The sequence below is a fragment of the Eptatretus burgeri genome, chromosome 2 (assembly GCF_056783735.1).
Source record: "Eptatretus burgeri isolate ZD-2024b chromosome 2, Ebu_testis_v1, whole genome shotgun sequence".
In the NCBI taxonomy this organism is placed as follows: Eukaryota; Metazoa; Chordata; class Myxini; order Myxiniformes; family Myxinidae; genus Eptatretus; species Eptatretus burgeri.
The window spans coordinates 80119525-80137024 of record NC_140962.1 but is presented as its reverse complement, the minus strand read 5'-3'; the positions used below and the strand labels follow the sequence as shown (position 1 = coordinate 80137024).

At 43.3% G+C, this 17500-nt stretch overlaps 1 protein-coding gene across 4 annotated transcripts in view; it reads left to right on the top strand.

Moving 5' to 3' along the window:
• SNX4 (sorting nexin 4) overlaps window positions 1-17500 on the top strand; it is a 134411-nt gene that overhangs the window by 112595 nt on the left and 4316 nt on the right. For all 4 annotated transcript variants that reach the window (XM_085870001.1, XM_085869999.1, XM_085869998.1 and 1 more), the window contains 3 exons: window positions 8563-8652; window positions 11632-11731; window positions 11977-12122. In XM_085870001.1, the coding sequence (XP_085726127.1) occupies window positions 8563-8652; window positions 11632-11731; window positions 11977-12122 (336 nt within the window). The remainder of the gene's footprint in view (window positions 1-8562; window positions 8653-11631; window positions 11732-11976; window positions 12123-17500) is intronic.

Sequence of the window (17500 nt, the reverse complement as noted above, 5' to 3'; positions counted from 1 at the left end):
TATTTGAGTTGGTGGAATATTATTATTTCCGTCTTTTTAAGCTATGCTCCATGTAAACTATTCATGATGGAAGGAAACAAAAGTTAAGTGTGGTTTATGTCATGAGAAAGAGACTGGCAGGAATATGCAGATTGCCAAAGGTTGTGAAGGTTGGAGTGTTGGGGGGGCGGGGGAGTGTTGGGGGTGGGGTGTTAATCGTCGCTTGGGTGAAATTTGTGTGTTCAGTCATCTTGAAAACAAAAACGTATGTCTGACACACTCTGTGTTGGCTCCAAATATCCCTGCTTTGTATTTTAACGATGAGCACTCATTTCTTCTTTAACAACAACAAAAAAACCCCATGTTGTCATGGCATAGTTTGAGATGAGGGGAAATTTAGCAGAGACGGGTAATGTAAAAGAGGCAAGAGTGGGTCAGAAGATGTATTGCATTGTTTTGAGAAAATAGAGGTTTGGCAGTGTGCAACTTTACTGGCCTTGGACCCTGGAGCTTGATTTTCAACACAGAGTTCGGGAGTAAGGCTAGCCAGTGTGAGGGATCACTAGCATCTGGATACTCGGGGGGCAAAAACTACCCCCTTCCATTTCCCTATTGCACAAGAGAGGAACTCCCGCACCCTTCCCACCACCACTCCCATACCCCACAGGAGAACATGTTTTTTTGGGGGGTGGGGGGGGGGTTTGTATATGATGGCATGTCCAGTCAAGTTTGTCCATTCTGAACCGTGGTTCAGGAAATGCATCCAGTTGAGAAGGAAGTGAAAACCCTTTGTACCCCAAATAGAAGTTTAAACATTAATCAAAATTTTAACAATCTCTCAACGGTTGATTATAAGTAACTGGATATTATAAAAGCGCGTTGTACCTTGTGACTTAATTCGCTCTGCGTTATCCCTGCAAAGCTTGATTCCACGTTTGTTAACTTAATAATAAATTGCAGACACAAAGTGCCATTGGTGTTGTCGGGATTATTGTAAAACGAGAAATAGTTTTGTGACAAGTCAAGTGATTTCGACATTTGCAGAGCGTTAGCTGTACCAGGAATCCCAGGATAGTCACGTGTTCGCTCGTATTTACAAAACGACCTATAAAATTAATGTTAAATCAATAGTGCTACTCTGTGGCATGGTGGTGAGAACGTAGGTCAGCGGTTAGATTCTGACCTTGAACGAGTTGTGCCAAAGACTTAAAAAAAAAAAATGGTACGTGCTGCCTCCTCCCTTTGATGTTCAGCATTTAGAGAGTTGATCACGGATAAACCCCATGGGTTGGCATCCCGTGTGGGATCAGGGTTGAAAATTTTTCCTAAATTGCCCCTCTGACCTTGTTGAGAAAAGTGACATCACCAGGACAGAGTGCTGTGATGTTACTTTTCCCAATGTCACCAGCTGTATTTGTCTGATATTTAAAATGTAATCCAGGTTTGTCGACTGTCTCAATCTGCATGTGTGCGTGATTTTTGGGGCAGCCTTTCCATGAGCCTTCAACCCTGTAAAAATAATAAACCAGAAAAGTGTGTTTATCTTAAAGGTCCCCTGACATGCCAAAGTACATAAATTTCATTTATATATGTCCTAGAGAAGTTTTTCATCGTGATTTCAGATCTGACAATGTTTTTTCACAATACTCATTATGTAAAATGTAAAAGTAAAAAAACAAACCTCTTCGGGAACGCCCCTAAAAATTCTCCTGAAAGGGGCGTAACCCACATGACGTCACGTACAGTATGTCAAAGGCTGCACGTAAATTACTCGGGTTGGTGGACTACGTGATTCTATTGGCTTGCTGTGTGTTTCCACATTTGATTGGTCGACTCAATTGCTTCGTTCATTTCTGCTTTAAAAAAATCGAACATTTGGTTTTGAATAATGGATGACATGGACTTTGATTTGTCTGGTAACGAAAGTGAGTGTGAGAGAAATGAAGGATTTTGGTCTGAATCACATGGAGAATTGTCGGATAACGTAGTCGCGGGAGGTGAAGTTCAGGCAGCTGGAAATGAAGTACGGCCTTAGCAGTTCGAGCCCGAAGCAGGACAAGCAGAGGAAACTGGCGATGAAATTCCCGGCGTTCATTATGATCGGGAGGACATCGAAGGAAGACTTGGCAATCACAACTGGTTAGACTAAATCCTATTCGTAATTCAATAATGTAAATTCAACTTGCATACTGCTCGATATCAGAAATATTTTCGTGAGGTGACGTGACCAGCGCAGCATAAATGTTGCTCCATGGCGAATTAATCACAAACAAGGCCGCCCATGTCATCGGCCGTATCTCTCCGCGCATAAAACGAAGCAATCTCACTGTCCAGATATGATGAAAACTTGTGTGCAGAACACACCTTGTGACACAATTGTCTCGAGTAGTCCGATAAATCTGACGTTCTGTTGCATTTTTATTTATTTTATTCCTACTGTCGTCATGTAGCACCAGTAGAAAACAATGAAAAAAAGAGAATCTCTATATCTATAAAACTGAGGGTGTGTGTGTGTGTGTGTGTGTGTGTGTGTGTGTGTGTGTGTGTGTGTGTGTGTGTGTGTGTGTGTGTGTGTGTGTGTGTGTGTGTGTGTGTGTGTGTGTGTGTGTTTATGGTCGTTATGCATTTCCACAAACTCCAACCGATTCCATTCAAATTTGGTACGATTATGGCTTTTGGTCCAACTTAGGTCATGGGCTATAAATTTTTTCCATAACACTTCCAATATTCGAAAAAATCGATAAATCGATATCCCTTATGGGATTTTCCATTCAAATCCACTCAAGTTTAAGGCCTACGGGGGACGCAAATTTCCACTTTGCCCCAGGCGCCGTTTACCTCCGCTACGCCACTGCCGAAAAATCCCTGATTGCAGAACAAATCGATAATTAATTTCATTCTTGCACTTCCGACTCGACTCCCCAAATAAGCTTAAACGCAATTTCTTTTTAATTGCTCACCTCCCTACCTTTTCTGCTGCAGACACTGCATTTGTGTATTGTGCTTGTGGTGCATGCGAGAAATTTAAGGTGTTAATTAACGTTAAGATGACGAAATCAATCCCGTGTATGCAGTTAATTAATGCTAATTAACATTGAGATGACGAAATCGATCCAGTGCATGCAGTTCACGCCGTGCATGCGTGCAAGCTTTTTGTGCATGACCTCATTGCACGTGTCCTATTGGTTGCTCAAGGTCATTGCCCTTAGCTTTACTTTTGCACCGACCACTCACGTGTGGTTTGGGATGCAACTCATTTGTCATTGGTCGGGCAATGCTGAGGAAAAACGTGTCACATTTTCTCCTGTTCCGCTATTGTCCGGTCGCATATTTAGTGCTGTGGACCACCGATTATCCTTTTTTCCTGTGATTGTGCTTCTGCTGTTTCCCGTTCTGACGTCGTTTCTTAAATGTTCGGAGGAACAATCCTGAGCTTGGCTGATTTTAAAACGCCGTTCGGTTTCACTAACATTACACTTCCTATCCGTGAGTTATTACTTTTGCGTTTAACCACTCCCCCCTTTTTTACATATTGTTTTTTTCCATATAAACCCCAACTTACAAATTTACCCGTCTAAGTCGTACTCTACCCTACAATTTTTTTGTTCCAAAAACCGTAGTTCTTTTCAATCTCGGTTTACCTTTTTCGATAATGCCGCCCAAAAAAGAGGGTTTGTCTTGGGCGTCGGACAGCGTTAGCTACTACTCGAAGGGTTTCTAGGGCAAACAAGTCGCTCGAGGAAACTACCACCCGACTTTCACAGAATGCCCTGTGCGCAGCGGAAATCAGGGCTTCGGAGGGCGATGAACAGCGGGCGCTTCGGCTTTCCAGGAACGCTGCTGCAACAGCTGCTTCCAGGGCTTCGGAGGGCGATGAACAGCAGGCGGTTCGTCGTTCCAGGAACGCTTCTGGAACAGCTCTTTCTCGGTCTATTGAGACTCCACAAGAGCGACGCGCAAGGTTAGACGGTAATAGTCAACGGCGGGACAACATCCGTGGCGTCACGTGCCCAAACGGTTTTGGTTTCGAAAAGCTTTTCAGTACGAGGCCGAAGTTAACTATTCCATGCGTGGTGACATACAAATTGGTGAGATGCGCTTCACCTGCCAATTTTGTCGTGCCCTTAAGTGGGCTGGGGAGTCGCCAGGGATGTGCTGCTCCAACGGTAAGGTCAGTCTACCTCCACTTGAGGAACGGCCACAGCCTTTAAGGGACCTGCTTGCAGAGTCTTCATTGACTTCAGATAGTTTCCTTTAGCTCATCAGGAAATATAACAGTGCTTTCCAAATGACCTATTTTGGGGCGCATGTTGTTGGGGAAGGGGGTAGGATGCCTACGTTCAAAGTTCAGGGTCAGGTTTACCATCTAATCGGGTCGTTGCTCCCTTTGCAAAACTGTAAACCTTCGTTTTTGCAGATTTACTTCATTGCTGACTACAACAAACAGGCCGATGCATGAATGGATATTTTCCCTCCACCTGAGGACGACGAAGAACATGACACCTGAGACAGGGACGTGCTGCTTAGCTTGCAACGCATGCTGCACAAGAAAAATAATTACGTTCGGAGTTTTAAGTGCGCCTTGAGTCAGCCCCATCCCCTACTTTTTCCGTTGTCATTGACGCGGATAAGAGGCCTGCGGGGGAGCACGCCCGCCGATACAATGCCCCTTCATATAACGAGGTCGCGATACTCCTCCATGGGGACCAACGTAAAAAGTGGGACATTGTTTTGCACAGTCGCGATAGCCGTCTTCAACGAATCGATGAAACGCACCGGTCATATGACGCCCTACAATATCCGCATCCGCGCTTTGGCCCAAGGTTCGGACTCTACGTCTCAGCACTAACATGCGAGCTCACCTGCGTGGAGACGGCGCGTCTGCGTTGTTCGCACAGGCTCTCCTTACGCTTGGCGACGGCACGATGCCAAACGACGACCGCGGCTTCGTTTCATTAGACTCCCTTTGCAGCGTTGTTGCAACTGCTTCCGATCTTATGGATTCAGTTTTCCCGCAACTTCCCCTTAAATATTCGGACATGGAGTGGCTTAGTCAGAGGGCCATTCTGGCCCCAAAAAATAGCGTTGTGAACAACGTAAACGATCAGCTACTCCAGCTCATTCCTGGAGAGGCCTACGTTTACAAGTCTATTGACAGGACTATTAATCCAGAAGACGCAGCAAACTATCCTATTGAGCTGTTAAATTCGCTTGAGCCTCCCGGATTGCCCCCCCCCACACGTTGAAGCTCAAAGTTGGTGTTCCTATTATGCTGCTCTGCAATTTGGTTCCTCCAAAGCAGTGTAATGAGACACGCTTCGTCATCAAGGCATTAACACCACGTCTCATTGAAGCCACGATAACTACAGGCTGCGGCCGAGGTGAAGTAGTCCTTAAACGTTCTGAAAACCTTACTCATCTTTTGCGTGTTACTTCCCCCTTTATCCGCCTGTCAATGCATAATTTCACCCTGCGTTTTCTATGGTACCATACAGGTCCGGATCGAAGAGTCTTTACGTGGTTTAGGGCCGTCAATTATGAGGTAGTAAGCGTTTAACTGTTTAGTGGTGGAGCTACGCTTATTGTGGCTTTCAGCAGCTATTCAGGAAATTTGCAAGAAATCCTGAGCAACGCCGGGCTTTACTGCTGGTAATAAATAAAAGCTACACCACGTCAGATTTATTGACCTCGTCAGATGGACGACGGATTTATCGGCCCAGTCGGACGGACGACGGATTTATCGGCCGAGTCGGACGGACGGCGGATTTATCGGCCGAGTCGGACGGACGGCGGATTTATCGGCCGAGTCGGACGGACGACGGATTTATCGGCCGAGTCGGACGGACGACGGATTTATCGGCCGAGTCGGACGGACGACGGATTTATCGGCCGAGTCGGACGGACGACGGATTTATCGGCCGAGTCGGACGGACGACGGATTTATCGGCCGAGTCGGACGGACGACGGATTTATCGGCCGAGTCGGACGGACGACGGATTTATCGGCCGAGTCGGACGGACGACGGATTTATCGGCCGAGTCGGACGGACGACGGATTTATCGGCCGAGTCGGACGGACGACGGATTTATCGGCCGAGTCGGACGGACGACGGATTTATCGGCCGAGTCGGACGGACGACGGATTTATCGGCCGAGTCGGACGGACGACGGATTTATCGGCCGAGTCGGACGGACGACGGATTTGTCGGACGGACGACGGATTTGTCGGACGGACGACGGATTTGTCGGACGGACGACGGATTTATCGGCCGAGTCGGACGGACGACGGATTTATCGGCCGAGTCGGACGGACGACGGATTTATCGGCCGAGTCGGACGGACGACGGATTTATCGGCCGAGTCGGACGGACGGCGGATTTATCGGCCGAGTCGGACGGACGGCGGATTTATCGGCCGAGTCGGACGGACGGCGGATTTATCGGCCGAGTCGGACGGACGGCGGATTTATCGGCCGAGTCGGACGGACGGCGGATTTATCGGCCGAGTCGGACGGACGGCGGATTTATCGGCCGAGTCGGACGGACGGCGGATTTATCGGCCGAGTCGGACGGACGGCGGATTTATCGGACTAGTCTCGACCAGTGTTTCTCAACCGGGGTTCCCCGGAACCCTAGGGTTCCGCAAGAGGTCGCTAGGGGTTCCGCGAGAAACAGTAATAAATAGGCTAATGTATTTTTGAGTAGTTTTTGTTTGATTTAATATTCGTAATTTTACTATACACGTATGGCATATTGTTGGAAACTCCTTGGTTATTATAATAGAGGCTTCAACCTCTTGTATTATTTACAATTATAACAACCATAGGGAATGTATTTAACGATGTCTATATGGCGCCAGTGTGAAACCGCCCTCACTGGTTAGTGGACGTCCTGTACGCGGCGGATTCGTGTATCATTGAGTGACTGACTCAAGTACGAGACGCATGCGCAGTGTCCATCTATCTTCTCTGTGCTTCCCAGCATGAAGTCTCTCTCTCTCTATATATAACAAGTTTATTTTGCACGTCAGGGGACCTTTAAGGCTTTCACGAGCCGAAACTTCCTCCTCCTCCTCTTCGTCGTCCTCCTTCTCTTCCCTTTTATAAGGGGTGAGGTCTAACTGCTGTACCAACCTTCTGTCGTGCCTTGACCACTGTACTCCTCCACTTGCCCTTCCCATCAGCCAACTCTGTCCATTCTCCAACCACCCCCTATCTTACTGATATATCTCCTCACACCAACCACAGTCCACCTATTTTCCTCATACCTTTCTTCCGCAACATTAACGCAATCTACACGCTCTCTTTGCTATTCTCTCTTCCCCCATCCGCACCAAGTGTCCAGCCCACTTTAGCCAGCATTTCACCAATCTTCCCATCAAGCTCATCTGCACATGAATCTCCTCCCTCAGTTTATCCATCCTCCTATCCACCTTCACTCCCACAATTCTCCTCATCGACCAAGTTGTCCTCGCAAACTTGCAACATCTGTTGTTACCTCCACCACTGAAGGAGGAGGTTATGTTTTCACCCCTTTCTGTCTGTCTGTTTGTCTGTGAGCAGGATATCTCAAAAAGTTGTTGACGCATTCGGATGAAACTTGGTGGACATGTTGGATGTGTGACAAGAATTGATTCAATTCTGATGAAGATCCGGATCTGATAATTTTTTAAGTGATTCTTCACCACTGAGAGATAGGGCTAAACTGATATACAAGACGATATCTCAAAAAATTGTGGACAGATTCGGATGGGATTTGGTGTACACGGGAGTGTGACCACGACAAATTGATTCGATTTTGGTGAAGATCCGGATCCGGATCCGGATATGAGAGTTATTTAATTTTTAAAGTGATTCTTCACCATTGAGAGACAGGGACAAAAACGATATAATACTGTTTCACATGATATTTCAAAAATATAACGGGCCCGATGCATGGTCAAAGCAACGATTCCTTTTCGAGTGTTTCACATCCACATTGTAAACCTTTTTGTGGGAACTCTCATTATATGACTGTGTGTGTTTGACATTTCACTGCCAATTCTGCATAAATATTGTTGTTGCTAATAAATTTGGTTGAAGGTTTGTTTTAACTTTTTTTTCCGTCTGAAATCGTGCATGAGAATGTGACGAGTCCTTGTCCGAACTTATAGAAGTTGAGATGTGAAGATTAGGGCGAATGTTCAGTTACAGGATTATAGCTGCAAAAAAGAAAAGGTTGAAGTTGAGAAATTTGGTTAATTTTAGTGCAAAAATGGCTTTTTGATAAACGTCCACGATGCCTGTCGGACCACAGACCAAAATGAAAAATCTTTTGTTTGTTTTGGGGTTTTTTGATCTACTTTTAATTAGGTAAAACGATTCATTACTGAACAGAATGTGCCCAGCTGTACTTGTCCAGACCAATTTTGAGAGTTGCACTTGTTTGTCTTGCATGGCATGGGAGCCGAACGTTACCTGCGGCCAGAGCTCATGAACTTCCTTAGTTATTTGTTCCCCCCTCTTCCCACTAAGTGGGCCTGCTGTTTCTTCTGGCACCCACTCCTGTAATTGTTTTTTGCTCCCACCCTCGTATCCTGTTTGCAGCTACGCAGTATCCATAGATGACATGCTGGAGGAAGAGGAGCATTACGCCGATCACTTAAAGGAGTTCCTGTACTATACAGAATCACTTCGGTCAGCATCTCGCATCCTCGCTACTTTAAGCCTTTTTCTAGTTGCTGTTATCTGCATACATCCCTCATCCCCCATACTCTATCTCTTCCTTCCCTTTGCTGTTTGTTTTTTTTTGTTGTTGTTGCTGCACAAGCATTCGCTCTTTATCTGTGGCATATGCGTCACAACACTATTCGGATCTTTGTGATCGCTATTGCTGCCTTGCAAACAAATTGCCATCATTGTTGTTTCGTGAGAAAAGTCGGTCTTTCTGATCCTTGTGCAGCTTCGTGATTAATTTTAAGCCTGGACGGGTTTGTTCTTTTGGTGTTTCGATAAGTGTAGTTGTCCCGACTGTTTAAAATGGTTGGAGTTTGTTTTGCTTTTGTTTGAGAAACATGTTTTACAGTATCTCGGAAAAAAACCTGGGTTTTACGAATCGTGATGTGGAGGTCGGGGTAGAGGTTGGGGTTGGGGTGATGGTAATCGATTTGTAATGTGAGAAGGGGTTGTCAAAAGGTGCTTGTGGCTTATTGTAGCAGTCGCAGCATGACTTCGACACTGGATTGGCTGTGGCTTCCAACATGCTTTCAGCTCTCCTCTCCATTTTCCTGTAGATCTTTTATTTTGTTAATCATGTCCCCCCCCCCCCCCTCCACAAGAGAATGTCTTCTGCTGGTTTTGCTCAAATATATTGTCCCATCTGTGTTTGAAAGGTAGATAAGCTGCATTTATGTGTTGAAAAAAAAAAAGAGAATTTTTTTTTAAAATGAAATGCAAACTGTCTGTTTGCTCACAAACTCCTCTGAGTTTTTGGTTGATTGTCAACACACCAGGTGTTTATATATGGAAGTGTATGGGTGGGGGAGGGGTGGTGGTCGGTCTTAGAGGAGTTTCATAAAGTGGTCAGCATCATGATCTCCCCAGAGGTGTTCATGATGATTGTTCAAACCGTCACTGAAAGTAATGGTGGTGTAATGTTGCGCTTTGTACACCTGCTTGTACACTTCGCCACTGCAACACATTGACAGGATGACCTTCAAACATGCAAAAGTAATGACTGTATAAATGGTCTCCGAGTAGAAGAAATGAAACAACGTTGAACGGTCAATTTGTCAGTGACAAAAGACAAATGTATTATAATTGCAGGAAGGAACCAACCTGTTTAAAAGTGAGAAAACTAAACTTGGTGGACAGGTTGAGTGCGACAAGGACGAAATGATTCGATTTCGGTGAAGTTCCGAATCCGGATCCAAGAATATTTGAAGTGTTTCTTCACCGTTGAGTGATAGGTTTAAAACCAATATAAAGCACAATATCTCAAAAAGTTGACTGATCCGGACAACTTGGTGGACAGGTTAGGTGTCTGATGAGGACAAATCGATTCAATTTCTGTGCAGATCTGAATTCAGACCAAGATACGAAGTTTTAACCTTTTTTAAAGTGATTTTTCACCATTGGGAGTTGGGGCCAAAAACAATATATATCAAAAAAGTTGTGGATGAGTTATGACAAAACTAGGTGGAGGAGTTAGTTAGGAGATGAGAACAAGCCGATTCGATTTTGGTTCATATCCGACCCATCGGTGGGAAACAAAATGTAAAGTATTCAGCCTGGCGGAGGTTTGTGCTCTACCGAGTGCCGTTCTCAGAATATGGTATATGTATTGACACGTCCCCGAGCTCTTCGTATTTCCATCCCATCCACCTGCACAACATGCAGGTATATTTTCCAGTCTGTGTATAAGATTTGTTAGCCCATTTAAAAGGATTGAAATCTTGCCATCACAAACTGTAATTGTGAACTCAAAAGGTCGAAGCTTTAAACGCCACCTGCTTGTGCACTTTGCCACCAACGCATTGAAAAGATGACCTTCAAGCATGCAAAGTAAGTTGAAGAAGCCAAAATACTCGACACATGTTGTAAGAATGACCTTGTGGAATCAGGATGCTTTCGAAATGCTTGTCGCTGATTCTTCTGAGCTTTGTGGAACGAGATGATGGCCGAAGTGCATCCTTCCCTGTGTTGTGTCATTATCGTAAGAAGGTACAGTGAGATGGCTTCTCTCTTGTTATAAAGACTTGTTATAAAGACTCTGCTTTTCAAGCTCTCAAGTATTTTGTCCATTTACAGGTTGAAGGTGCAGATTTATACCAACATCATACAAGGAGCTGTGTGTGTTTTTGTCATGTTATAACTTGAGAATGGATAAACAGATTTTTTTTAATGAAAGCAATGACAGTGGATTCAGGGAACTTCCATGAAGGTTTGTGATTCAAAAAAAAAAAATTAATAAAAATAATAATAAAGGTAGGCTTGTGTCTTGGTGCACGTGCACACGTGGAAAAACTGCAAATGTCAACTTGCGACGCTGGTTATCCCCGGAGGGAAAGATCTCACACAAATCCTTTTTTGTTGTTGTTCTTGTCCCATAGATTAGCCGTCACAACAAAGATTGGTATTCCTATCAGCGAAGTGGTTGGTTTTGTGTGCTTGTGTTTATTAGAATCCACACTGGATTGCTATCTGAAAAAGGTTAAAGTTCGGAATCATCATTTCACGTTTAAGAAGTGCTCGTGAATTAAGGAACTCTTCAAACTGCTTAATGAGATTTTATGGTCAATGCATTTGTCAATCCACTTTGAGGAATTTTTTTATTTTATTTAAATTTTTAATGTTTTTTTTAATGCAGTGCCCTCAAGCTCATGGAAAAGCCTGCATGTAATTTCTCAAAAGGGACATATATAGATGTCTTTGTACTGTGACATGAATTGCAAGGATTTTAACCCTCAAGAGCCCGAGGAGTCGATTTTTTTTTTGTTCACCCACAACATTTCGTGGGCTCTCGAGGGTTAATGGACAAATCACTGCTATATGGGATGTGACGGGGGATCCAAGTATCATGAGCTCAGTCCTCATATGGGACAACCGAACGGGCCAACCCAATTGCTTTTGAGGTTATGTTGATTGTCTGAAACTTCAATTTTTGCACATGTGCAGATCGGTGTGCAGCAAGCACGAATTGTTGCAGTACGAGTTGGAACAGCTACAATACGCACTTCTTGCAAAGAAGCAGCAACGTGAAGAGCTCTCCACCGGGGTAAGCGGTCCATATGGGATGACCTTCCTTGGGAGCTGGGTCGGGGGGTTGTTGCATTAATTTCTCTGCAATTGAAACAGAGGTGAAAAGGGTTTTATTCAATGAGTGCGGACCTCATGCAGGTTCAGGAGTTGGTTCTCTGGTTCATATGCAGTACCAGTACCTGCGTGAAGTAAACATGATAGATCCCTCAGAATCTGAGCAAATGAATGTTGCCATGGTTATTTTTGGTATGTTCCCTGCAGATGGTGCGCATGTTTTCACTGAAAGGTGTTACAAGTAAGCTGTTTGGACAGGAGACAGCCGAGCAAAGGCAAAGCAAGTTGCAACTTGTGGACAAACAGATTGCTGAGGATGAACGATGTGTGTCTGCCAAACAACAGGAGAACAGGTGTGAACCGCATTGGATCATGGATTGTGAGGTGGATATTGTGAAATATGGAGGTGGATCAGAGTGTTAGTCCTCTGCTAAGATATGTAGGTAGAGAGCATTATACCAAGCTGAGGGGGTTAAAGAAGACATGGTGGAAGATAGTTAAGGGAATATGAATTGGGAGTGAGGAGGTGCTTCGATGACAAATCTGTGACACCTACAGGTAATGTTTTCATTAATTCCCAACTATTCCTCTTTTGTTGTCTTTCCCTCCCCCCATAGAGGTACATTCAAAGTACACCGCCCCCATGCCAAATAAATACACAATTCTCCAGTGCGCAACATCACCAGGACACCTTTGGAGCCGGCAATGCCACCTTGCAGCACATGGAGTCGGAATTGGGAGGGAGCGGTGTACGATAATTGATTGATTAATTTCATAATTAAAATAAATAAATAATCGTAAAATAATTAATTTCTCAATCGATTGCCAAAGAGCATACCTAAACCGCCACTGTTTCATCCGAATCTAACTTTTTGAAAATTAATCAAAAAATGAATAATCGATTAATTGATTAATCAATAAATCAAAAAAAATTCCCTTTATTGCCAAACCACTTGGTCACTATCATGTCCACATATCAGTTTCCTTGCTCAAAATATGCCTGAGATATTGCCAGGATGAGAAATGCAATAAATAAGTAATTAATAAATCGATAATAATTAAGTAATTAATGAATTGATTGATGAATCAAAAAATATAAAATAACGTTTTTGCCAAAGCACATCTTCACTTTTGTCCCCAAATTTCAGCTTCTTTGATCAAAGGATGGTTGAGGTATTGCCCAGACAAACACATACAAACAAACAAATAAGAAAACGGAGTAAAAACTGAGTTCTCCTTTCCCTTGCGCCCAGTTCTCCTTCATGCATCACCGAGATGTGGAATTGGGAAGGAGTAGTGTACAATTATTGGCAATGGGTATTTCAAAGAATCTTTACATATAAACCATACAATTTGAATTGGGTTTGTTTTTTGTTTTTTTTTCAAAAAAAAATTTTTTTTTTAATCATTCCAATTGCTGTTTAAGGAATAAATGCAGACAGCATTTCACAAACAAAAAAAAGGATTATAATTGTCAGTCAAAATTATTTTTTGTGTGTGTGACATGACTTCATTGGTTTGCAGTGGCCATGTTGGCCTCAATTCAATGTTTGTAAGTTTTATTTTGCATATTCAGTGTTGTAATGAATTGTTGCTGGAAGATTACTTGTTTATGAAATGTATATCTAATTTGTTCGGGAAGTAAAGCAGAGTGGTCGAGTAATAACGAGGAGACCTTCCCTCCCACACTTTCCCTCCCTCGTCGTTACATGGGTGCTCCCCAATTTCTTTATCAAATATTCATTACACCAAACCCCTCACCCCCCCTCCACCCATCCCAAACCTTTAAAAAACGTAATTGGTGCCACCTCACATTTGGGGGACATGTGGGTGACCTACCACTGTAGCATCGTCCAAAAATAGTTTATTAAAAATAAAACCTGAGATTCACCTTGTCCCTTTTCACCTAAGATTCACCTCCCACTCACCCCCCTCAGCCTGGATTCTTACCTCGACCCTTTGCCTTTCCCAGTTCCAGTTTGGCCATAACAGAACTTGATGTACTGGTTATTGCCTTCGCATTCTGCGAAAGGTTATGTATTGGTCGCTGTGTATTTATTTATTTATTTATTTATTTGTGAATATGTGTGTGTGTGTGTGTGTGTTTGTTTGTTATTCGCATAACTCAGAAAGTATAAAACCAAATCGCTTGAAATTTGGTGGGATGATGAGTTATTATCCAAGGAACATTTGATTAGATTTTGGGAGCGATCGGGTCAAAGGTCAAGGTCACGGAAAGGTCAAATTCGTATTTTTACCATAGCGCGGTCAATTTTGATCTAATTGGCATGCAACCCATGCCAAAATGTTCAGAATTCATTGCCCAATCTTGTGATGGGCAACATGACACAATTACGTCATTACCCTTGTTTTTAAAAGAAAATGCCCCAAATCCTGGCATTATAATCAGTACCAAAATATATGTCTGTGGGAGATGCCAATGATTATTTATTTGTTTGTTATTCGCATAACTTAAAAAGTATTAAACCGAATTGCATGAAATTTGGTGCGATGATTGGTTATTAGCCAAGGACCATTTGATTAGATTTTGGGAGCAATCGGGTCAAAGGTCAAGGTCAAGGTCATGAAAAGGTCAAAATCGTCTTTTTACCATATCGCGGTCAATTTTTATCCAATTTGCATGAAACTAATGCCAAAATGTTCAGAATTTAATGCCCAATCTTGTGATATGCAAGTTGACACAATGACGTAATTGTCCTTACTTGCGGTTGCGGGTCAAAGGTCAGGGGGGTCATGACCTTGCAGATGTGCGTATTTTTTTTATCATAACGCAGTCAATTCTTATCCGATTCGTATGAAATCAGCACCAAAATGCTCCTTGTTCTGTTCCCCACACTCTTATGCCAAGAACAAAACAGTAGCAGCGGCGAAAGTATATGCTCTCTATGAGTGCGCATTCTAGTTATATCAAGTTTTACTACCTATATCTATAATTTCCTTAACTTCGGGTTGGGTTGGCCTGTTTTAAGGTTCCCTTTTGAACTTGTGGTTTGTGTGGCTCATAACCTTCTGAACCCAGGTTCAAATCCCATATTCTATATGTATTTGTCCATTGTCTGCTGATGTCCTTGGAATTCGTATCAAAGTACATTCATCGTCAACTAATGTCTTTGTCCTGTTCGTGGCTTATCTACAAGCTCCACTATCAGTCGACAAATAACTGTAAAAATAGACAAGTTTGAAGACGACGATGGTTCACGAGCGGTATTTGACGATGTAGATTGTTTCAGATGTCAAGGATGAGACAATGTGATAATGTTTGACCAAGTTATAAAAATGATCAACATGATGTGGTACGAGTGACGGGTTATTAGCTGCAAAATGTTGAAAACCCAGTTTCGTTCAACAACTTTTAAAATTTGACCTTTGCTTAACCTTTAAAGGTCACAAAACAATGTGGTGGACATTAAAATAAGGAAACAGGATACGTGCCATAGCTTAATGGAGTTGGTTCGTCGAAGAAGGTCGAAAACCTGGTTTGATTCCCACAACTTTGAAAATTTGACCTTTGTGAACTTTAAAGGTCAAAGGTCAAGGATTATGACCTTTGGTGCAAAACTTCCTCCGGAACATTCCAGGAACAATATAAATGTCATATAGGCTAGATGGCATTTTGCACTCCTCGGATTATCCATACTTTGATGAAATCAGCGTAAAAACAAACTTGAAGGGGGTGCCATGGGCAAGGTGTTCGAGATGGAGCAAAATGGTTTCAAGACTTTAGGTGGGGAATGACCTCAAGATTATGCATAAAAAATATTGTCATCCTAGCTCTCAAAGTTTGGGCGGTCATATGATTTTTATGTCAAAATTCGAAATTTTCTAAGTTCATGACCTTGTGACCTTGACCTTGTGACCTTGACCTTGGGAGGAAAATGAAAAATTGAGCTCCGTGGGGCTATGCAGGTGCCATTGGGCTAACCAAATACCGAAACCCCTGCCAGATTCGACAAACCCCTCGGAGAAGATGGATATTTATGTCAAAATCGCAATTTTCTAAGTTCGGGACCTTGTGACCTTGACCTTGGGACGAAAATGAAAAATCGAGCTCCGTGGGGCTATGCAGTGCCATTGGGCTAACCAACTACCAAAATCCCTGCCAGATTCGACAAACTCCCTCGGAGAAGATGCAAATTGAAATTGGCGACCCCCTAAAAACACATGTTTTTTTGGCGTGGCTCCACCCATAATGGGGGCACCACGCCCATTTTCAGGAAAACACAACTCGATCATGATATAAACCTCCCATCAAAATTTTATCAGGATCGGATAAAAACCCACGGAGCTATGCTCGGGACAGACAGACAGACAGACAGACAGACAGACAGACAGACAGACAGACAGACAGACAGACACACACCAATAACAAATATAGTGGTCACTTATTTTTTTTGTGAAAATATTTTTTCGTGAACCAACAAAGCTGAAACGGATTTTGATGAAAAGCTTACTAATTGCAAAAGGATTCAAATTGATTGTTCGTTGGACGTCGTACCATTTCAAAATGGAAGATTTTATTGAACGTGGAGATGGTGGATCACCATTTATGGTACAGCCTGCACAATAATTCCTGCAACCATTGAGTTAAGTGTGAATTGAAGCTTGGCCTGTAGCCGACACTCTGGTGTCAAATTATTTGCACCCAAAACTACAGGATTAAAATTAAATTTTTTGTTGAAGTCTTATTTCATTACTCGCAAAGGTATCCAGCAACGCTGGGTCCCTTACCCTCCCTCATCTCATCTCCTCCTCCTCCCTCATCTCACCCCCTCCTCTGCCTCCTCACTTCCACCCCTCCCTCCGGACTCCCCCTCCCCTCACACATTCCCCTCCTTGCTCCCACTACCTCCCTCCAGAGTCCCACCCCATATCCTGCCTCTTTCCACCCCAACCTTTCCCCTGCCTCTGGCCTCACACCCCCCCAACCCCCCTCCATCTGGATTCCCACCTCCACCCTTTGCCTACCTCCTCTCACCTCCACCCTTTCCCTTCTCCTCTCCCACAAAGGAATTTTCACAGGGTGTATATTGGGAGAAGTTGGCTATGGTGGTAACCTTTTTTTCTCTTTTTATGCCTCCGCACCAAGGGTGCCGGAGGCATTATGTTTCTGGGTTGTCCGTCCGGATTTTCGTTTACGCGATAATTCAAGAAGCAAATTGTAGAATTTCATCAAACTTGGTAAAAAGGTAAAGTAAGACGGCAATTAAGTGATTAGATTTTGGGCCAGATGTGATAAAGATCACGTGTCAAGGTCAAACTCTGAAATTTTACTGTTTACACCCTAACTTAAGAAATATTGGACAGAATTTCATCAAAATTGGCACAAAGATAAAGTTAGACAGGGCAATTAACTGATTAGATTTTGGGCCAGATAGGATAAAGGTCAAGGGTCAAATATGTCAATACTCAAGTGTTTGTGCGGGAGAGCGGAGGCATACCCGTCGACTGCGCGCAGTGGAATTGCTCTAGTTTTTTTTTCTTTTCTTTTTTTCAAACTTCTTTCAACCTTTCGAGTTATGTCATTAGATGAGCAGTAAAATTACCATGACATGGATGTATCGGTTGTGTTTGTACTTTTTGCGGTTTTTGAATAATTAGCGATTGGCACATTTGACTGGCCATGTGACTTCTTCTTTGCTGAACTTACCTATCGTTGTGATGTCTGAAGTTATTATTTTTCACATCAGATATCATATTTGATGATTGGAGC